This window comes from Rhinolophus hipposideros (genome assembly GCF_964194185.1).
Source record: "Rhinolophus hipposideros genome assembly, chromosome: 8".
Lineage (NCBI taxonomy): Eukaryota > Metazoa > Chordata > Mammalia > Chiroptera > Rhinolophidae > Rhinolophus > Rhinolophus hipposideros.
This window is the reverse complement of record NC_138054.1, coordinates 43684570-43708058: the sequence shown is the minus strand read 5'-3', so window position 1 is coordinate 43708058 and position 23489 is coordinate 43684570. Positions and strand designations below refer to the sequence as shown.

The window sequence follows — 23489 nt, the reverse complement described above, 5'->3', positions numbered from 1 at the left end:
ATGAATCCCCATTTAGCCACCCCTGTGGTTCTCTTGGGCAAACTTTTATTTCTTTAAGCTGTATCACTCCTTTTTGTAAAACGGGATATATAATGGTATATAAACGTGACAGGAAAAATTAGATAATACCTGTAAACCCCTTACTACATATCTTAAACTCTTAATTAAAATTGTCCACTGTTATTTTCCAGAAATAATACAATTCCCAGTTCACAAAAGCTACAAGGTTATAAACCTAACAATTATGTCAAAAACAGGGCAGAGTAGAGAAATTCCCTACTTTTCTTACCAACATCTCAAGACTGGCTATAGATGTCAGACAGCAAGAGATGAAACAACTTGTTTTGAGATAAGACCTGGTTTATCTTCATAATTGTGCCTAGAGATGGTCTTGAATTTAGAGCTTGCTCTGAACTTGGACATTTGCTAACAGATACCATTTAATATTGTTCAGACGAAAGGATTCCAAACAGAAACTTAAGAAAACTTAGCAGTTAGAATAGAGAGTTGTTGAGAACTATCTATGAAGTGAAAGTTTTAAGAGTAATTCAGGAAGCACACTACCGTGTGCTATGAAATACGGTATGCAGTGTTCTGGTAGAAAGTATTAAACTAATTTGGGTACTCTACATTAAAAACAAAGTCACAAAAATGTTCAGTACCCAACGTTACAGTGACCACACTTTGTGCTGTTCTAAACCAAGCACTAATATATAAAAACAAAATGACAAATAATGGGTAAGCGAACATAAAGAATTTTAAAATACAATAAAAAGTAACAAAGACTAAAAAGCTTAAAAAATGAATACTAAATCAGAGCTTAAAAATTCTTATTTATTTCTAACAAACACCACTTGATGCTTGACTCACAAGCTTTATTTACATTTGTCTACAGCATCATTTCCTTATGAAATGAACTAGTACAGCTTAGTTAAACCAAATGAAATCATAATCATCTGAACTGTCTGTAAACTATTAGCTAAATTTATAATCTTGTTTTTGCTTAGTACAGCCAAAGTTTTAAATACAGAAAGCACAAGAATAAACCAACAGTAACAAGGAGAATCTAGAAGATCTGGGCAATTTAGAAGGTGGACTTTCAAGAAGTCTGAGGCACAATTACAAGAGAGAAAAATTCTTGTGCAAACTACAGTAAACGTAGCAAAGAAAATTAAGACATAAAAAACAAGGGGCAAGATCATTGTAAAATTTTATCAAAATATTTCTACATAAGATATTTTGCTTTCATCTTTAGATCATTTGAAGAGAAAAACCTCTCCTTTTAAAATAAAAAAACAAATATAATTTTGTTTGGTCTGTCTACAAAATACCTTAGAACATTTCAATTTTTAACTGCAGAAGACATTAAATGTTAAGAAAAAAAACAGAACAAGAAAAAATGGGTACCGATCCCTATAACAAAAAGTCCCCAAGCACAATTGTTGATTTCCCTTTAATATACTTACCTTGCATTGTCACTGAAGATACTGTTAAGAGAAACCTTTTTGTTTTTAAACAAGACGACATAATAAAGCTCAATGACCAGGTTTTAATTTTGAGAAATAAAACAAACTCTTAAAAAGTATTTTAAGCCATTAAGTAAGTTCAAGTGAATAGAAACAATTATTTCTGCTTATGTCATATAGAAATAAGCATTCATTTGTTACTCAGAAGAGAATTTTATGCAGTGTGTTTAAAGTTAAATATCTCATGGCAAATGTTCGCTTAAATTCACAATGTTTCTCTTGGTCTTTCACCCAAAGAGAAATATGCTTCAGAAGCTTTCTTCAATTTGTTCTTCATTAACTATGATTTAGTTTTGTCTACCCTATCATATGTGATAACTGGATTTTTAAAGGGTTATCACACAAAGCTTCTTAAAATATTAAAATAAACATTTTGAAATAAGATGTTTTTCTCATCAGACAGCCGAAACAAGAGAAGAAATGAACTGTTAGATATTTTTACCCAAAATTATGTCTCAGAAAGGGAGCAATGAATAACACCTTTCTCCTTCTACAATTCACAAGATTTTTCTGCATTAAACGTGGTGCTGCAAAAAGTAAAAGTCAATAAAAGAAAGGCAATGATTCTAAGGCACCCTTTAGCATAGGGAACTTCAAAATAAAGAAATTTCTGTTTTACAACTGTTTCCAACTTTTTCTGGTAAGAATCACTTAGGTTAACATAAACAGGCTGACTCCTTTTCTCAGATTAACATAAATAGACTGTTTGCAACTACTTTACTAACAGTCTTGCCTCCATGCCAGAGTTCACGCAAGCCTAGGTAATCCTGTCTTAAGTCAATAAACAGTTCATATGTGGAAATGAGAAAAACAAGAGTTCAAATTAGAAAACAAAGTACTTTGTTATAGTGCAGATGGTTTTAAATGAAGCAAATGGTGGTAAAGAATGACAGAGCATCTAATTTTGGGACATTATGGCTTAAAATACTATTTACCTTTAATTTCACAAATAAACACAGCTATATTGTTCTGAAAAGCAATGAAAGGCATGCACCTCTACTAGCAGATTTAGCACTTTTGACCAAGTAAGACACCAACTTCTTAAAAAATATGCTTCATGCACTGTACTGGATTTTTTTTTAAGATGTAAATTTTAATACATTATTTCTTTTTTGAACTTGAACGGGAACCAGAATGAGATGATCCAGAAGATGACCTGTGGTGCCTGTAAGACATAATGGAGAAAGCAGATAGTCTAGTAAGCTGGAGCTGGGTATCAGCATTCATTCATCAGACTTTTGAGAATATAAAAAATTAAACCGCATTATACTGGCAAAAGAAATAATTAAAGTCTAAGACACAAACTTATACACACAAAATTAACTAGTGTTTAGACGCTGGATGTGAGCCCAGTAATAATATCATTTAAAATTCACTATAATTAAAAAATATCTCTCATTTCAAGATATAGCCACCTCTCAATTATTTAAGGTAATGAAGAAAAGCCTTGCAAAAATGCATCAAATTACAGGTAATATACAACAAAGGCATATAAACTTGGTAATGAAAATGTGACTAAAACAATCTCTGGTAACATTGTAAATAGTGTGGTAAGTCTGTATGTAAAACAGATACAGCAAGGCTTCTGTGTATGAGAATATATATTCAGAAATAATTACATTTTGGAAATCTAGGTCTCACAAGATGATTGCACAATTAGTTATTAGGGTTATATTCATGCAGCTAATATGAATAAGTCAATATATCAACCTGGGTAAAGTAGTGGTGTTCCGAGGGGTTGGCCCTGGGCTCAGGGTTGTTTAGTGTTTTCACCAATCACCTGGCTTATGGAATAGAGAACATGTTCATTAAGTTTAGATGACAACAAACTAGGGGGATTTTATGTGGCTAAGATAAAAATTTGTAGAAGTGGTAAGAAAGCAACAAAATGCATTTCGCTCATATATGGAGTAATTTTCTTACAAAAAAATGCAGAGAAACAAGACTAGTTGTGTGTAACCTTAATAGCTAAACTTCAAAATGTGAAGAAGCAAAACTAATCATTCCATACAAGTAAGAATCGTGAGTTAATAGTACTACCACTGAAGGCGGCAATAATCAGACTTCACCTAATCCTTACTTTCACAAGCTGAAAGGATAATCTGCCAAAATTACAAAGGAAACCATTAAACTGACTATGCAATTAGACACTGAGAATCAAGAGAAAGTTAATGAAAATAAGTAATTAGCTTGCTGTACAAAAGGCTGACAGATGACATGCTCTCCAAATTTAAAAATGTCAATACAGATAACATAATCTACTAAAAGTCTTTCTCAAAAAGAAAAAAAGGGATTTGTACTGCAAGATGAAAAATGTATTAGCTATAAGAACAACTGCCTTAGAAAGGGAATGAAACAATTTGCTGTGAAAATGCATTTATACATATTTAAATGACAGATTTCCAATAATCTAGAATAGTTATTTTTATTAGAGGTCCTAGAATCCTGATTCCTAATATTTATTGTAAAATCTATAGCATAAATACATATAAAAATCAACTTCTAAATTACTTCAACATACAGCTTCTGAATTAAAATCTTGAAAGACAGAAATAACCGAGAGTTGGCTATAATTATATATGAAAATAATTATTTAAATAATAAAATGAACAGATAGTGGAAGAGTGGTTTGATTTACAACTTTTCTAAATAACCTGATCAAAGCACACAGGACAAACAAAGTCATTACTGTTTTCTGAAGTTCAAAGTTGAAAACTATAATTTAAAATTGGAATAAAGGAGATTGAGAAAATCTAATCCTTGACTAAGAAGTTTAATCTATTAAACACACTTAGGAACACCCACTCTTATTTCTACAGAAACCCAAACCTTTCGGGTGACCGTGATCTTGTTCGTCTTTTTTTTCGATCACCAGATGAAGAAGATCTAGAACGACTTCTCTTTCTGTTCCTCTCAGGAGAAGATGATGAACTTGAATAAGATCTTTTTCGTGGGGAAGAAGAGCCCCTGTGGGACCTGGAGCTGGATCTTCATTGATTGAGAAACAAATCAAACATTTCATTACAAGAAGAAACGAGGCAGATCATTTAGTTAACAGCTCCAAAAATAAACAGGATTTATAACTTAAAAATTTGTAAGAAGAAATACTTACTATTTACTCAACAGATGACTTCTGGTTCAACCATGAAAACAATTCTATTTAAATACACTTACTTTTACTTTAATTTCATCTCTTTTTAAAATTCTAAGTGTTCATCACTTAAAAACCAGCATAATACATTAAAATAGAATTTCAAATTACTTTTTTTAACTTAAAGCTTTCATTTTAAAGTATACATAAATAGCCAAACCAACAGGTAACTATATTTATACAAATTTATGTCTAGAAAATACATCCTTCCATTTGGAGAAAAAATTAGTATCCTATATACAACTTCCCAAGAAAAACAAATGATTCCTTATGGAATTACAAAACTTACTAAGTTGCTACAGAAAAAACAGGAATAGGGGACTGGAATGATAAAGATCATTAACTACTAAATTGCTAAATATTCAAAGAAAAATAAAATGAGTAACTTTGAAACTTGATTTATATTGACAATATTTATTTTTATGAAGGACCACTATTCATGAAGTATGAAGTGTTGACATTCACATGTTTTAGAGGTAGAGGTAAACGTGAAAATGTTTAAATACAAATTTTTTTCTTCATTTACATATTTGGTTGAAGTAATTTAGCTCAAACTTCCCAAAAAATTCACCTTTGGGCTTAAGATAAACTCAGAAAGCCCAAAAGGAGAATTCTTTGGAAAGTTGTAAGCAATGAAAAAATGTTTGGAAAGAATATGAAGGTTGTTCTGGAAACCTTAATTATAGTGCTTCAAAAAGGGTACGAGACTTAAGAATCTTCACCTAAGAAGCACTAAAAGGACTAAAACATTGATAATACGTCATCATCATAACAACAATAAACTCATTTTCTCTCTGTATTGGCTTAATGCAAGTGTGCATATCATTCTTTTCTCCTTAATGTTGTTACATTGTAGTTGATTTCTAATGCTACAGATTTGGCTCGAATAAACTTTAAGCAATTACTTTTACCAAAAGAACTACCACTAAACTTCAAAGTTCTACATGAAGAGGAATTGTAGACGTTTTTCTTATTCATGTTAGATGCCTTTAATAGATCAATAAATTAACTTAAATAAAAAGGCAGCATATTTTGATTACGTTTAGAAAAAACTAGTGTCTCACGTGCTTTATTCTACCAATTATTTTTCCCCTCTGTATTTCTGACTTAAATGCACCCTGAAGTTAACAATGTTACTTAAGATCACATTCCACCTAAATCAACGGTACTTCTTGATTTAGTCTGTGGAATTAAGAGGAATGTCTCTTCCACACATACTGCTTATAATATTCTATGCAATATTACAGAGAAGTAGAAATATGTTTAAGACCCTCCAGAAACTTTATCTAATATGAATGACAAAATTGTTTCTGTAAATGCTGCAACAATTGCCTTGCCAAACAAAATCTATTTTGAGGCAAGGTTATTTTTCCTTTTAAAAATGGGAGTAAACATTTTCTTTTTATTTGCATATCTCTAATTTTATCTGAACTACTACTGTAAACATTAATGTATGAGATTTGGTGATAAGACTTGGCTCCATCTTTCTACTTCATCACATTTTAGTAAAAAAATAACCTCGCATAATGCAATAACCACCTTAATTCAATCATGGGAATGTCTTGGCACTCTGCTGGCAATGGAAACATCTCATGGTGAGAAAATTAAGCTGAGGCAAGTGCATTAGTTTTCTAATGCTAAAATAAAATTGACAAGTAGAAGCAAAATAAGAGGGAAAAAAAAGCAGCAACGCCTTCTGCAGCCTTTAAATATTTTTTTCTCTCTGCTTTACAGAGAGATGCTACCTCATTCACCTTGATTTCGACCCACGAGATCTCGAACGTTCTCTGGAACTGGAACGAGATCTTGACTGCGAACTGGAAGAACTTCTTGAACGGGACCTGGAACAACATGGAAGGATTTTTTTTTCCCAACACCCCTTAACTGAGCTTGTGATATGAACACTGAAAGAAAGATACACATTAGAATTAATTTTCATATGAAAAGATAACTACTTGAGATATTTTCAAAACACAATAAATAAATCTTCTGTTTTAATATTTATGCCAAAACTTAAGGTAATAGATAACTTTTGAAAATAATCAACTGTTACTTTCCAAGATTGACAAAATTACTTTAACAGGGTTGTATAAATAAAAACACTCAGTATTATCATTTTATTAACAATGAATACTTTATGTTCATAAATAATATTGAACAGTGACCCAGGACTTACACATCCAGGAATTATGAATGTTGCAGCTTATATTTAACTTCTCTGAAATATATCAATTTCTCTTGTAAAGTCCCTTCTACTTCCTCAGTCACTAGCTAGTGTGAAGCTTTAAATGTTGACTAACTCCTATTTTTCTGTCTAATTATAGGTTAGAGAATTAAAGGGACAATACATTAACAATCATATTGTTTTAGGTAATTATATTATTGAAAAATGACAAAAGGGGAGATAGGTCCCATTTAAATTTCAATAATCACAAATGAAATAAAAATTGATTAATCTAACACCTTTAATTTGTCCCTTAAAATAACAAACTTTAGCAAGATCATTACATTTTAGTCTTAAAATTACTATCTTTATAACCACTCTTTTGTTTTCAGGTTTTATAGTGCTTAATTAACAATTAACTAACTGTTAAGCACTCAATTAGCTAGTATTTTTTCTTAAGTACCATTGAAATTCATTGCCCATTGCTTCAGTTATCTATGAAGAATTCCTTGAGGAACACTATTTTTATAAGGTACTGCTTTTTCTCACCTAAAATTTTATTTTTATTGTTGACTATACAACCAGGGAATATTTATTAAAATTTTACATTACTAAGAAAATGATATTGAAGTACACCACCAATTGAATCCTCTGATGTATTCCTGAACATTACAAAACTATGAGAAATTAAGCCAACGGAACTTACATGGCTGAAATTTCTCCTTTATCCAGTATACCTATACCAAAGTAAATCATCACAGCATTGTGTAATAAGCAATAATTAATGCCTAGAAAATTTTTATACTAGCCTTTAACAGTGAAAACACAAATTTCTTTTACTTAAAGTTGTCTAAATGTAACCTATTTAGATAATGTTAACTATATGCAATGATTTAATTACATTTTTAAAGTATTTTAATAAAAGGCCTGGTGACAAAATGGATTAAGAAAGTTTCATATTAAGATTTGCATTTCTGAAAATACTGGATTATAACCTCATGGCACTAAAAATAAAATTATATTTAAAAAAGTGATTTGAATGAAATCTCTAAAATAAAAAGGAAAGTTTATTCAGTCAAGAAAAACAAAATTTATAAATAAAGAAGTTAGATACTGACATTTTGACTGGTGTTACCCTTGACCTGTACCCGTTTACCTGGACCTAGACCTTGAACTTGAGGGGGAGGATGAGCGTGATGAAGATCGTGAATGTGAAGATCGAGACTTTGAGCGACTTCGTCTGTTAGATTTCTTTTTATTACTGTCTTCTTCTTCACTGGCATCAAGATTATATTTTGAGAGATCAGCATCATCTTCATCCTCATCCTAACAAAAATTCAGATTCAATTATATTTGACATTTAGATATTAACGTTATCTATTAATACTAGGAATGCTGAAGTTCTATATACTGGACATCTCCATGTGGAGATATATCACTTCACTAATATCTCAGCAAATTCTCAATCCAGAGATCTTCCTATTACGTAATAAATCTCAGATAAACAGACATGACCCCTATCTCAAATATTTCAAAGTAAACCTAGAAGTCATACTTCTTTCCTCTTTTTTTGTCACAATGTATTACCAAATAAGCCGTCAAGAATTTTCAATTTTACTCCCATACAAGTCCTTGAATCTATCTCCCTTAGTACTTCATTTCGTCTCTACTATATTACAGTAACCTTTTAGGTCATCTCTCTCTTACAGGAAATCCATTCTGCCTCCCCAATAACTCAATGTTCAAGTTGGCTCTAGAACAACACAGCAGTTAGAGGTGCCGATGCCGTGCAGTCGAAAATCCACACATAACTTTTGACTCCCCCAAAACTTAACCAATAGCCTACTGTTGACCAAAAGCAGTCAATTCACACATATTGTGTATGCTATATGTATTATATATTGTATTCTTACAATAAGCCAGAAGAAAGAAAATGTTATTATTAAAGAAAATACATTTACAATATTTACTGAAAACAAAATGCACGTATAAGTGGACCTGCGAAGCTCAAACCCATGTTATTTAAGGGTCAAATGTATATTGACAGTCATCACTCTGAAACACAGGTCAGATAAATACTCCTTATCTGTTTCTTTAAAACTTTAAAAATTATTCCACACTGATTTGTTTAGTTGCACTCAAGGGCCTCTTATGATTAATACAAAGTGCCCTTAATCTGGATCTATACATCCAACCATAAAACTTCACACTCAGGCCCACAGAACAAACATCACCAGACCCAATGTGGCCCCTGCTTCCCTCATCACATTCTGCCTTCTGCTCCACCCACACTAACCTATGTATGATTTTCTGAATGCTGCTAACTTGTTTCCTACTGAGGCAACCTTTATTTGCTGTTTTATTTAAGTTCCATTAAAATAAAGATGTTTGTCTTAGTCATTTTATCTCCAGAGCCAAAATAGTGTGCTTGGCAGACTGGAAGTTCAGAACCTGTGTGAGAAGAAATGAGCACATACCAGAACATATCTTCAGCATTCGTCAAAGATTGTCAAAAACATTCAAGTTATGCCATAACTCTCAAATAAGACAAAGGGGAAATAAACAGGACAAGGAAATCATTTACCTCATCTAATTTATATTTAGAAAGATCTTCATCCTCATCCTCTTCTTCTCCCTCAGATTCTTTATCTTCAACTTCCTTTAAAATAGATGCTGGACCAACGGCCTTCCCTCTGTATTTTTTCTTTTTACGCCCAAACTAGAGAAAAAGTTGCATAGTATTTATATCAACTGAAAATGTATTAACACTTTTTTCCTAAGAAATTACTCTTATGCATATAAATCGATGTATTTTAAGTCTATCGTGTCAATTACATAGTCAATTATGATTTCCTTCAAAATACTAAGTTTTTGTAAGACTCAAAGTGTACTTATAAAAATAAAATACATTTAATATTTTTTTGCACTTAAGCTTTTTTCTAACATGGTTTTCTATTCGCATTGACCTTGAACACTAATGTATAGCTTACCTCATCATATTCACCATCAGATTCTTCTCTTTCTATGTACTCAACATTTTCTCTTTCATTAAAACCACCACCATATCCTATAAAAGGGAGGGCATAAATTATTATCCTGTAACAATTCACTAAAATAACAAAAGACATCTTAAAATCACCTCCAAGCTATAAAGAAAATCTTACCAATAGCATTTGCCTATGCATATAATAAATTACTAGTCTTTTAAAAAGCATGTAACAAATCACTACAGAGAAAGTCTCAAAGTGAGATACTTTACTGGAAAAGTCCTGTAGCTATTTTTCAAGCTCTTCTCAATTTCAAAATGTCCTTAGGCAAAGATGTAGACCATGTATAGGGATCCATAGCGAAAAAAAATTATCCTCAAATCTCTGTTATAACCAAGTTTTAAAAGGACCTTCCTCTGTAGTTTATCATAATTCTTCTGGGAAAAGTGGGCTCAGCAAGAACCAAGAATCAAATCTCACTATTTACTAATTGCAGGTAGTCTGGAATTTTGATATGTTGAAATTTTTCTGGGCTAAAATGCAGCTAAAGTTTGGAAAATTCCTAAATATACAGGCAAATACAATGACATGATAAAGGACATCCAAAGTGAGTTTAATGCAATTGTTTTTAATAAACAGGTAAAAAGTCACTGAAGGGTCCTTGAAGTAGCAAGTTAACTTTTAAACTGAAAGTATTCTATTAAAAATTAGAATCAGCAAGCCATTATTCTTTGATTTCACAATTAACATCTACAATTAAACAGATAAGTCTCTAACATAGGCTTAACAGAGTTGGAATAAAAAAAATCAGTTAATTTTAGAGAAAGTGACATGAGACTATCTGAACAAATCTCCCATTAAAAAACAATTGAGAGGTATGTGGTCAAGAGTCACACAAACTACTTCTCATATTCCAGAGCAGTACCAGCACAAGAGCAGTTGATTCCCAAATTTAAGGATTTCATGAACCAGCAAAATGTTAAATCAATATGTAAACAAACAAATATTTGTAATTTAGGATTTGTGACTTAAAATTGGTCAACATGAGCGTTAAAAAAATGATCATTACTCTTTTATAATTTCATAACAGAGCCACAAATAGAAGAAAGGCTATAACAGTCCCTACAAAACAGTGTAATGTATTTCCCTTAAAAGAAAAATCACAATATAACACACTTTCTTTTCTTTGTTATACGTTGTACCAGTGAAAACTGCAATGTATTAGTGTTTATCTGTGAAATATTTGCTTATCATTGCTTTCGTCCTCCTTTGTTTGAGACAATATGCACTCCAATTGAAATTTATTTTCCTTTTGCTTCTGTCCATGAGTAAAAAGTATATTAAATACCATTAACAACTTTTTCTTAGTAAAACCTTGGCTCTAGTTTTTTATAGCATCAAATATAAAAAGACAGAAACAAGTACAACTGGATTATATTCACCTCAAGAAAACAGCTCATATTCTGTATTAATTCTGGATTACAAACACAGTGGAAAGTTATATTCGACAACATAGTTAATCTTATCTTTAGATATACTGAACATTTTAGCAGTATATCCTGATTAAGGTATGAAGTTTCATAAACAACAAATTCCAAGAAATGACTAACAATAAAAATCTAAACTTCAAAATATTTAGAAGTAGATGAAAAAAAAATCCATGGGATCTATATGGAAAATAATCCACATAGGAAAAAATAAAAAGCAAACCAAACAAATACGATGCAAAAACACAACTGTCTTAAGTCCAGCAGTAAAGAAAAATTCCTGATAAACTACACTGTTTATATATGGAAACAGGTGGAAAATTTAAAACAATCCTGTTTAAAATCAATAGGTAGGATTTTAGTAGATCTCTGTTCACATTTAGTAATCCATAACTGAAAAACGATATGGCAAATAGGGAGGGCAATAGAATAAACTATAGCCAAGATTTAGAAAGTGAACTGTAACTCATGTAGGTAATTTTGCGTAAGTAACATTACTTTAAAATGAATATCACAGTAAATACAAAGCTATTTTCATGTTCTCATACAGGTCATAGAAAAACAACCTAAATAACCTGTTGACAACAAAGAGATTTAAGGCATGCTGTGTGAACCTGTAAAACAAATCTACCTCATGAAGAATTCTTCTCCCATACATGGAAAGTACAGTAGGTCTCGATCATGAAAAAACTTAAACATATCATTTCCATTGAAGAATAAGAGGAATCACTGGCATGATCTGTATGTGTTTCCTTCATTCCATTGGTTTGAAACTCTTCAGGTAATATTGTAAAAATCAGTCTTCTTGCTTTTACTCTTGTCACCCACCACCCCAATTCTTCTACAAACCAGCAATATTTAACAAAAATTAGAGGTGTCACTCCCTTGTTAAAAATCCTTCCGATCCTTCCCATTAAATTTAGAATGAAATACTCCTTACCATGATTTACGTGGCTTTTACCTATATCTGAAGTGTTTTCTGGTGCCAACTAGGAGTTCCTCCGATACACTAAATTCTTTCAAGTCTCTGGGACATTCGCACAGCTGTTTGCCCTAGCTTGGAAGGCTCTTTCAACTTGTAACTTTGGTAATTCATCTTCTCTTAGCTTAAACATTGCTTTTTCAAAAAACAGTGTTTCTCAAAAAGGACTTCATTAATCTTTAGCTCTAACATGTCTGTTTCTACTCACCCAAATTCCCAACATCTTGCACAATGACCTATAAATTATTTCTTCAATGAATGAATACAGAAAACAATTCTGGTACCATTTTAAAAATTTGAGCTTTTTTAAAAAAAAGGCTTTAAAATACAGCTTTGATGAAATAAATATAACATTTTTAAATCTGTCTCAAAGTAAAATGTAAAAATGTGAGTAACGGCCAGTAAAGCATCAAACACAGGCTTATATCAGGCCTGAATCAGGGCTGTGACAATAGAAATTAAGAGCAAAGAGGATGAATATAACATGTACTTCAAAGAACTAAGATACTAACTTGAAAATTCTGTGATTCTATATTTTGAACAGTTAATTAATCCAACTTCTGAGAAGTTATCCTAAGTAAATAGTTGAAAAGAATAAAAAGCACAATGTATTAAGATTGTTTCTACTCCAGTTATCCTGAATGATTAAAAAAAAATAGAAAAAAAATGACCCCAAAATTCAAAAAAAATAATGGAATAGCTAAGTAAATTACTGTACAACCATTTGATGGCATTATGTAGGAGAAAAGAGCACTGTTACAGAAGTAGTGCATCAAGTTTTCTTTTATTCACAGCTTGCCCCATGCTTAGGAAATTCTCCCCTGAACTTTGGACTGTTATTACAAATAGTAAAGAGAAACTGGAGCGCGCAAGTGTAAGTTAGTTCACACTTTCAACTGTAACTAGCAAAGACAACTACTTGGGAAGTGAGAAAGGGTCAAGACACCAAATGATCGAAAAAAGATGATGAGTAAAGTGAGAAGGTATCAAACAAACTTTGAACGTTTCAGTTCTTAAGATTATAGATCTTGTGAGACAGTGAAATTTTAGTTAAAGGAGTCGTCACAAAACAGGTCAAAGACAAGGTAAATAGATAAAATGCTTTTGGGAATTATAATTTTCAGACCTGCTAACGATTTTGGACTTCATCCTAAAAGCAGTCATAATGGTTTTAAACAAATGGGAGTTTTTAGTTTGGAAAAAACCAAAACAAACCTCTGGCTATAACTGGACAAGAATGGAACGTATACAGATCCCAAGTAGGCAACCTAGTAGGCAGCTATTTTTCCAAGACAAGATAAAGTGGTATCTCTGCCTAGGGTAGTGATGGAAAACTTGCCAGAACAGATGGAGGAGTTATTATGAAGGACACCTAGGTTTCTGGCTTACATAACAAGCATGTGGTAAGTGGTACTAATCATGAGAAAGAGGTCACCAGGAGACCCAAGGTACTGGGGGAAAATCATGAATTCAGTTAAAAAAAAGAGCAAAGAAAGAGAGCTTAGGGATTGAATCTTGAACTCCAACATTCTGTGGCCGGACAGAGGAAGATGAAACTAAAAAGGAGACAATAAACAACCAGAGGTGTGGGGGTAAAAAAGGTTTTAAAAAAGGGAAAAAATGTATACCTTAAAGAGGTGAGGAAAGGTAAAAAATGGAGACCCATATTAGAAATCTTTAATCTATCCAATAAGTACAAAGTTAAGAGCACTTCCTGAAAATGAGAAAAGTGGGGTAGGGTTTGAGGATTGAAAAAGAAAAAATCTCTAGGACATTAGGCTACAATATTCTCACGTAAGAATACAAATTAAAAAATTTCAAAAAAGGTAGGTGTGGGGCGGCAGATTAAAGAAGAATCTCTGTTGTACCTCTGGAAGAGCCAGGTCCAAAAGATTCTTTAGTCTCTTATCCCCAGAAACCAGACAGACAGTGGAAGTGGTCTAAAGTCAGGGAGGGGGAAAAAAAAAAGAAACCAGGGAAGTAGTTTACCAAGTCTAGGTCTGACAAGGTGACAAAATATAGAAAAAAGCCTTTGACTGTATGAGGTATGAATCGTTGAATGATAAAATCAGATTTGAAGCATACAGGTAATGTGGTTGGGCTAATTATTGAAAATGGGAAAACCATAATCTACCAGATAAACATTTTCATCTCACCCCTGACAACAGAACCAATGGTAAGCTATTGTATAGGTCAATTGTTACCAAACTATCCGAATCACCTGCAGATTTTGGGGACCCACCCCCAAAGAGGTTCAACAGCTGTTTTGGAATCTAGATTTTTAAAAAGTTTCTCAAATGACTCTAATACATAGCCAAGTTTGAGAATTACTGCCTAAGTTTTAGATGAATACTTTAAAAGGTGCTTCAGTTTTTATTTTATTTTTTTTTCATACTAGGATATGAAATAAATGAAAAAGTGGTATTACTCTATCATTGCTAATAACAAACATCTAGATCATTGGGGGGAATAGAGGGGAATAAAGCATTTCTTTAAGTATCCTAATGTCACCATTAGGAGAGGGCTTCCTAATGATGTACTTCATAAATTAAGAAATGAAACAAAAGATGATTTGTTTTGAGTTATAACGGGTGAAAAATCAAGGTCAAAATCATAAAGGCAGAATAGACAGAATCCTCAACCACTGTGTTCTTATGAGAAGGTGATATAATTGTCAATTCAAGTTTTAGTCCCTTTAAGATCATTTAGTTAGAATGTGTTTATATCTTACCCGTTCTTTCTTCTAACTTAGCATACTTTGGAGTATTACACATGTTACACTCTGATCTTCTGGCCCAATTCACATTACTGCAACTTTAGAAGTTAAAAATATCAAATTAGTAGATAATTACAAAAATAGTAAATTTTTAGACATTCTAGAATTTTAAAATAAAAACTAGGATGAAATAATTGCCATAAAAGAATGTTTGCTAAGGATACTGCACACAAAGAAAACGTACCCAATGTACATTTTCTGAAGAGATCATGTGGGTTCTAATCGACTGAACTATTCAAGTAGAGAAACAAAAGTTATACGTCATGAAGAGTTCCTTTTTCATTTTATGAGAAATTAGAGATTCTGACCTCTTAGGGGAAAAATATCATTTTAAATTAAAAGTTCTAATTTCTCAGTCTCTTAATTCATCCCACAGAGTAAGTTTATATACTCCAAATAATGTTAATTTTTTAAAGGAATCAGTGCAAGCACTGAATTCCACAGCATACCAAACCCAGTCTTAATCTGTTGCTGGAAAATTCTTTAATATAAGTTAGGATCTATAGGATCAGAAATTTATGCAAGACCCTCTTCTGATCAAGTCCTCTTTCATATATATTTGAAAAAGTGGAAGAAGAAAAAAAAATCAACCCAGAACTTGAAAATCAAAAATATTAAGAAACTTATCTAATTAGCAATAATTATTTATGGTATGCATGATTCTAAAATTACTTTGTAAACAGGCAAAATTAATATCGTGGTGCATTTCACATTAATAATATTGGCTAAAAGTTTTTTAACATTTTTTTCAGTAGTAGAAAGGAGGCTTTGTTACTTTTAAATACATCTCCCTCCTTTTTGGGGGATGGTAGCTCACCTTTATCATTTGTTTACTGGTATGTATACTCCATCAGAGTAACAACTAATATTACTATTAAAAAACAGAATTTAAAAGTTACTGATACTTATGTATCAATTGATACACCAGATACAGAATAATAATCAACAGAACTCTGATTTAAAGTTACCTTGGCTGGTCAATGTGACTAATAACAATAGGTGATATTAAGTAGTGGCTAGATATATTATTACAGAAGAAAGAGTGGATGATAATTTGAAACATACGTTTTACACTGCCAGTCATTAGCACTAAATAGGCCTCGGCTCTTTTCTGCAAGTGTCTTTCCTATTTCAGTGCCCCCTGCTTTCATCATCTTAGCCTCAGTTGTTTTCTCTGAAAATAGAAAAACAATTCATTATGAATTAGGGGAAATAATGAAATGATTTACATACAGTGTATAGGAATATACATTGCTAATAGAAACTTCCTTAAATGCTTACCCCGACCACATCTATTACAGCTGGTTCTTCTGGCAAAGTTTACATTTCCACATCTGAAAATAAAGTAAAAAATATTTATAGAGATATTTCTTTAAATCAATATGATTTTTAAAATTCTATATATACAACTTCTTAACGTGTTCTACCTCACTATATACTGGATTCAGAACTTCTAAGCCATCTCAGTCACGTTAATGTCAGTATTAACCATAAAAAAAAAAAGTCCTCACAATTTAGGTGGAAAACAATCTAAGACTTGAAGTCAGAAGCGCAGAATAAGGAACTCCAATCTTTCACTTTCTAGTTATGTGATCTTGGGAAGTCACTTAGGATCTCTGTGCCTCAATGTCCTCATATTAGCACGTATCACTGTAGTCATGTGCCACATAATGATGTTGTGGTCAACGACTGACAGCATATACGACAGTGGTCCCATAAGATTAAAATGGCGCTGAAAAATTCCTATTGCCTAGTGACTTCATAATGCAATGCATTACTCACTTATTTGTGGTGCTGCTGGTGTAAACAAACCTACTGTGCTGTCAGTCATATAAAAGTATAGCACATACAGTTATGTATAGTACATACTCCATAATGTACTATGACTATGTTACTGTTTATGTTGTTTTGTGCGGTAACTATGCTGTACAGGCTTGTAGCCTAGGAGCAATAAGCTGTACCATATAGACTAGGTGTGTAGTAGGCTATACTATCCAGGTTTGTGGAAGTGCACTCACTGTATGATGTTTACATGACAAAAATCACCTAATGACACATTTCTCAAAATGTATCCCTGTCGTTAAGCAGTACATAACTGTAATTATAATGAAATCCCCTAGTAAAGCTGAAGTGAGATCTGACTCAACTTCAACAATTACTGATGAGACACCAGGGAGTTCAAAAAAACCTCAAAATAACTCCCAGTAAATAAGATATACACAAAAATGTGTTAAATATTACAAGATGTACAAAATCCTGAGGGTGGACTGATGGGGATAAAATGAATACATCAGAGAGGGTTTCATGGGTCTTGATAGAACACTTTTTACAAGTAGGAGGTAGGATGGTAAGGAAAGAAGGAAGATAGGTTGTACTGACTAAAAACATAAACAGGTTCAATAATTCACAGAAAACTGAGTTTTTTAGGTTATCAAACCTCTGAAACCTAGTTTAAAAAATGGTAATCATAACCAATAACTTCAACACATGGAGTAACAATATCACTTTATGCTTATATTCAGCAAACTTAAATAAAAACAAAAAAAATCAGGTTCACTAACACGGTCTGAACAGTGCATGTGCATATTGGTACAAGTGCATGTGCATAACGGTGCAAGACGTTAAATGCTCTAAACGACATGTAAAGCTTAAATTTTTTAAAAGAATGTTTCCTTTTTTTTAGGTGTTATGCTAGAATGAAATAGAGATACGAAGTATGGGATGACCAGTAAACTAAATCACTCCAAAAAATTTTTTGGTTCCCTCCCTAAAGAATACACTTTTTGACCCAAATAGGTATTGAAAATACATTCTTATGTTTTCTGGTTTTATACGATTGTAGAAATAAAAATCTAGTCAGATATTTATTTGTAACTGAGTTGACATGCACTCTTCGAGGCCTCCTAAGAATATGTGGGTGTGGTGTCATTAGTGAGGCTGTCAAAAGGACATTCTTTTACAAGGGGGCAACAACACAAATCAGTGGTTGTTCAATAACACTTTTGTTTTAAAATAGTCTTCCCATTCAAAACGACGCTATTCACGGCATATCGCTTTTGTTCTGTTCAATAGTGTCGATAATGTGAAATCCTTGAGATTGTCTTAATCTTTATACAATCGAGAACCACAATTTGTTATGTAAAAAAACCACGACTATGTTTCATTCACACTGCTTAAAACGTGGACAGAAGGCAAAGGCTGGAGAAGTAAGGATTTAATCTCCTCTAATGACACGAGGTGACCTAACTTTCTAAAACTACTATCAACAGCTGTCAATGGGGTGGCCGGTGGGCCCCGTGGTTGAAGCGCGGTGCACGTAACACCAAGGTCGCCAGTTCCATTCCCACCTGGGCCAGTGAGCTGCGCCCCTCCCCCCCAACTACTAAATTAAAAAACAAAACAAAACACAAAACGAAAACGACTTGACATAGAGCTGATGCGTCCTGGAAAAACACACTGTTCCCTAATATTCCCCAATAAAAAATTTTTAAAAAATCATTAAAAAAAAAAAAGCTGTCGATGAGTATTTGCTACATGTCCCTGCTCTACACACGCTATGCAGTTTCACTGTATTCATTGTAAGGAAGCCATTCTATCCCAATGTTTTTTTTTTTTTTTTGGCAAAGTTCAATACTGTACGTATGGTTACACGGTCAACCATCAATAGGGCTGGACTTAAATCTACGTTTTGCTTGCTTCCGTTGTCCCTCGTCACTACCAGACACTCGACGTGCGGTCTGCGGCTCGCTCAGGCACAAGACGTTCATGTGCACACGAGGTGTGTGTGTATCCACTATTTTTGACCAGTACTTCCCACGGTCATTTCCGTGTATTTCCAAAACAGGCACAGCTATTTCAGCCCCTCTCGATGCACCGACGAACAGCGTATGGAGCTCGCTGGCTTCCGCAGCAACGTCGAAAGCAGAGCCGCGAGCACACGTGCTTCTCGGCCGCCCGCAGTCTCCCGGGCTAGACGGCCACGCAAACCGCCTGCCTCTCAGCTCTAGCCGGGCTAAGGTTCAATCAATGCTCGGGGGGGGGAATTAAAGGTCAATGCCGGAAACGTCACAATTTCCCCCAGGGAGTCGTGTTTGGGGAAAACAGGAAACAGCGCGAAGTTTGCATAAAACACACACACACACACACACACACAAAACAACAACGGAAAAAATCAAGGTGAACAAGAGAAGCAAAAGAGCGAGTCCAGAAGAGCGACGCTGTCCTCGCCCAAGAGAAAGTTCCGAGGGAACAGTCATGTGAGGGAGATCAAATACCACGCTGGCCTCCACCAGGAGCATTTCCTTATCGCTGCAACCTGGCCGGGGCGGGGGCGGGGGCAAAGGGAAGGCCATCTCGCTCTCCAAAACGAGGTTCTTGGAGACCTAATGTCGGGAAGACGCTGGAGACACGCTCCAAACAAAGGCTCCCGAAAGACCTACTCAGGAGGAGACCCGGGGAGCCTCCTTCCCGCCCGGGAGGACGCGATGCGCCGGCTCGACCCGGCTTAAGGAACCAGGGATCCTAAGAAGGGAAAATGCCACACCGATGTGAGCAAGCTCCCATCGATAAACCCCGTCCCAATTCGGGATCCTTCAGGAACTCACTTTTTGTCAGGGCAAATCCAGTCACCGTCACTGACTCGAAAATTCTTGGTCGACATCTTGAACGCCGCCACCACAGTCACCAGCAACTACGTCTTCACAGGAGGCAGCGGGCCGGGGACTTGCCGCACTCCGGGGCTGTCCCCACGCCGCCTGACTCCTACCTATCAGGACGTCAGGCTTTGAGAATGAGGGAACTCGGCCGGGATTGAGTTTGAACGGTATTGTCCAGACGTAGATGCCTGTGCGATGTATTTTCTGGCCGGAAGAGTTGTAATGCGACCGATTTTTTCTCGCGCTAAACTAACAGGCGCCGCAGGGGCACCCCGGGCGGGAGGCCTTCTTGGCATTAGACGCCCTGGAGAGCCCCCTACAGGCGGGAGGACCCGAGAAGAAAGCACTTCCGTAGCTCGGATGGGAGGAGCTAAGCACCCGGAGGCGGAAGTGACTGTTCCGTTTGGGGCTTGCAAACGTGGGTTGCACAGGCTGCGCTTAGGGGTTGAGGTGCAGTGGGCTTTTCGTTTTTGGAGAACTTATTTTAATAAAGGATTGAAAATTCCGTTCTTTCATTATTGCACACGGGATGCCTTGTAGACGGTTGTTTTGATACATAAATAGATGTAACAGATTAACAGTGTACACGTGGGAACCGACCAGTAATTTTCGAACTAGGACATCGTCAATATTGTTCAAATTACCTGTCTTTTTCATCCCCTTCCTTTCTTTTCAGAGATAACACCCTTCTGTATTTTGGGTGTATTCCTCTGCTGTTTTAGAAGTTTAGATCACGTACATGTATGTTTAATTTGATTAAACGGTTGACCTTTACAAGGGTAGTTACGTAATTGTAACTGTCTTTTTCACTCAACAGTATGCTTTTAAATTCATCCTAGCTTGTTGGATATCGTTGCACGTAGCTCTAGTTCCTTAATTTTACTGCTACATACTGGCAATAGTCCTTTGTGTGCCAGTGTGTCCCTTCTGTTTCCCAGGTTTTGTCATTGCAAACAATGCTGCTAGGAACATTCTTGTCAATGGATTAGCATGCAAAAATGCAAGGATGTTTTTAGAGCACAGCATATATCTAGAGAGAATATTTGCAACTATTTTGTAATTACAACAACTGCCTTCAAGTCTTTGATAACGGTGACATCTTGGTCATCTAGGTGTTGGCAGCTGTTGATTTTATTTTTCTTTCAGATCTGTCATATTTTCCAGTTTTTTGTATGGTGAGTCTTTGTGGTTTTTATCCTGGACAATTTGAATATTATGTTGCATAATCTCAAAAGAGTCCTGTTAAAATGCCTAAGGCTAATGTTTTGTTTGCTTGTTTTAGGAGGCAGTCAGTCCAGTTTGGTTCAGATTACACGTTCAGTCTCAATGTTCTGTGGGTGCTGGTTCCATGTCAGGTCAGTTTTCAAAGGCTTTGTGAGGCTGTTTTGAATGTATCCTATACCTACAACACTCAGGGATAATTTTGGAAGTTGGGCAGTAGTTTAAATTGTAGTTCAATTCACTTATCTTCTGCTATGCAGCTTTATGTCTATCTGGCAGATTCTCAGTTTAGGTGTCAGCACAGAATTTACGTGGTTTCATATGTAGGATTAGGAGGTCTCCTTCCCTTTTTTGATATTCCTCTCATATTCTATTTTACAGGGTCCCCTTTTCCTGGCCCTCTTGCCAGAAATAAGAGGTTCTTGTTTACCCTAGAGGCAGTCCTGGACAGAAGATAGTTATTAAAAGCGTCCATGGTTATATTTCTCTTCCATTCAAGAGAAATACTTTTAAGCCCCAACTTCCGATTTCCAGACAAAGGCTCTATCTAGTTGTGCCCTAGCTTGGGTCAGATTTGGGTGTGATTTTCACTAACACCAAAGTTCCGCGCTCTGGCTACCCTCTGTGTTCCTTGGGCTGGAGCCACCTCTAGTTACTGCATGGGCTCTCCCCTTCTGTTCTGACCCAGGAGCTGCCTAATGGAGAGCAACTGAGGGAAACACGGGTAGAGGCACCCTTCACCCTGAGGCCCTTGCCCCCCACCCTGCCCCTGATGCTCAGGGCAGTCAAACCACCCTTTTGCAAGCTATGTGCCACGTGCTAGGTAGTTGTCCTCATGTCCATGCTTGTCCTCTCCCAAGCCTTCTTATCAAACTCTTTTCTTGTCTTTAATCAGTGTGGTGACATCCTGCTTTCTTGGGTTGGTCGTAAAAGACAAGTGATGGATATGACTTGCCTGAAAGGGACTCCTCTTCTTGCTCTGCCAGAGCTCCTCACCTGCCTTCAGGGCTGGAATTGGTGTGTGGAAGGCAGGGCTGCAATCACCATTGACAGGGTCACATTGTAGCAACGCAGTGATTAAGGCTTAGTGCAAGAGAAGACATGGTTGGGAGGTGTGTTGTTCTATGTGAATGCTTTCAATTCCATGAATAGATGCTCTAAAATTCTGAATGATAAATTTAGCATGACCATAAAAACTAATTGTTTCCATTTTTCTGTGTTCTCTGGGTAAGTCTTAGGTTTGTGGTAATCATCAATGCACGTTTGTAACGTTAGAGTCATCGGAAGCTGGTGTTCACAGGCAGCACAATGGATGTTGGCATGAGACGAGTAATGATATAACCAGCATGAAATAAATGGCATTTGAGAACTGCAGAGGCAAGAAGATCTATACTGTTTCAATTTAAAAACGTCCCAAAGAGCAATAGCACTATGAATAATAATAGTGTGGCTACCTTTTCTTTGAGATGGGCTATATAAAATTAGCGAGGAACGGTATCTTTGACAATAAATATCACAAAGAAGCAGATCCTGGAAACTACAAAAATTTTTCATGTGCACTGGTTGGACAATAAACATTTATGTGTCTATTTTTCTTTCCCCAAAACTTTATCAACAAATCACTACACCTCACATGGGCCCGTGACTTTGGTAATTACTTTTATAATCGAATTGTTGCGATAGGTAGCTTCTGCCCTGCCCACCCCCAAATGTCTCCCCAGTGCCTTGTTTACTCTAGAGGAGCTCTGGACAGAAGGTAGTGTTATTAAAAGCATCCATGGTTATATCTCTTCCATTCAAGAGAGATACCTTTAAGCCCCAACTTCATTTCCGGACAAAGGCTCTATCTTGGGTGTACCCTAGCTTGGGTCAGATCCAATCAGCCATGTCAGGTGTAATGTACAACCCTGACTGCTAGGAAGTACCCCTGTGGGAAAGGGTAGCACCCAGGGAAAAGAAAAAACAGTTGGTTCTTGATATTAGTTTTCCAGTGCTGTGTATCAAATTACCTCAAATTTAGCAGCCTAAAGCCACACTTATTGTCTCCTAGTCTCTGTGGGTCAGAAGTCTGAGCAGGGCTTATTTACTGCTTAGGGTCTCACCAGACAACAATCAAGGCATCAGATGGGGGTGCAATTTCATCTGAGGCTCAGGGTCATCTTCCAAGCTCATTCAGATATTTGATAGAATTCAGTTCCTTGCAGCTAGAGAACTGAGGTCCCCGTTTTCTTATCAAATGTTAGCCAAGGCTTCCTTTCAGCTCCTAGAGACCGTCCTCAGGTACTAATCACAGAACCCTCTCACCACCAGCAGCATGAATGTGTCTTATATAATGTCACGTTATCATGGGGAAAATGATTCTATCACCGTTGCTGTGTACTGTAACAATCGAAGAGGTGACATCTTACATTCACAGGTCCTACTCACACTCAAAGGGAGGGTATAATACAGGGTTGGTATTCTAGGGGACCAGAATCTTGGAAACTATCTTAAAATTCTACCTACCATGGCTGTTGAACAGGCAAATACTTCAAGAGATG

At 35.3% G+C, this 23489-nt stretch overlaps 1 protein-coding gene across 2 annotated transcripts; it reads right to left on the bottom strand.

Moving 5' to 3' along the window:
* Positions 1-813: 813 nt before the first annotated feature.
* ZRANB2 (zinc finger RANBP2-type containing 2) lies at positions 814-20038 on the bottom strand. Of its 2 annotated transcripts, XM_081057451.1 has the most exons (11): positions 19678-20038; positions 16355-16407; positions 16139-16247; positions 15029-15111; positions 9832-9908; positions 9426-9560; positions 7998-8167; positions 6432-6518; positions 4356-4514; positions 3237-3310; positions 814-2691 (listed from the first exon to the last, which is right to left on the bottom strand). In XM_081057451.1, the coding sequence occupies exons 1-10, from the start codon at positions 19731-19733 to the stop codon at positions 3277-3279; spliced, it is 963 nt and encodes a 320-aa protein (XP_080913577.1). In that variant the 5' UTR covers positions 19734-20038; the 3' UTR covers positions 814-2691; positions 3237-3276. The 2 variants fall into 2 exon arrangements, with proteins under 2 accessions (XP_080913577.1, XP_080913576.1); XM_081057450.1 differs by lacking the exon at positions 3237-3310 and having other exon boundaries at positions 19678-19832.
* Between the last annotated feature and the right edge of the window lie 3451 nt (positions 20039-23489).

What these genes read in the sequence shown, in the direction of transcription:
- ZRANB2 (XM_081057450.1), bottom strand. Translation starts at nt 19,733, where the DNA reads ATGTCGACCAAGAATTTTCGAGTCAGTGACGGTGACTGGATTTGCCCT. An exon ending in CTAAATATAAATTAGATGAG is followed by an intron (nt 8,168 to 9,425) that starts GTAAATGATTTC and finishes AATTTTTGTTAG; the next exon opens with GATGAGGATGAAGATGATGC. An exon ending in AGATCACGGTCACCCGAAAG is followed by an intron (nt 2,692 to 4,355) that starts GTTTGGGTTTCT and finishes TATGTCTTACAG; the next exon opens with GCACCACAGGTCATCTTCTG.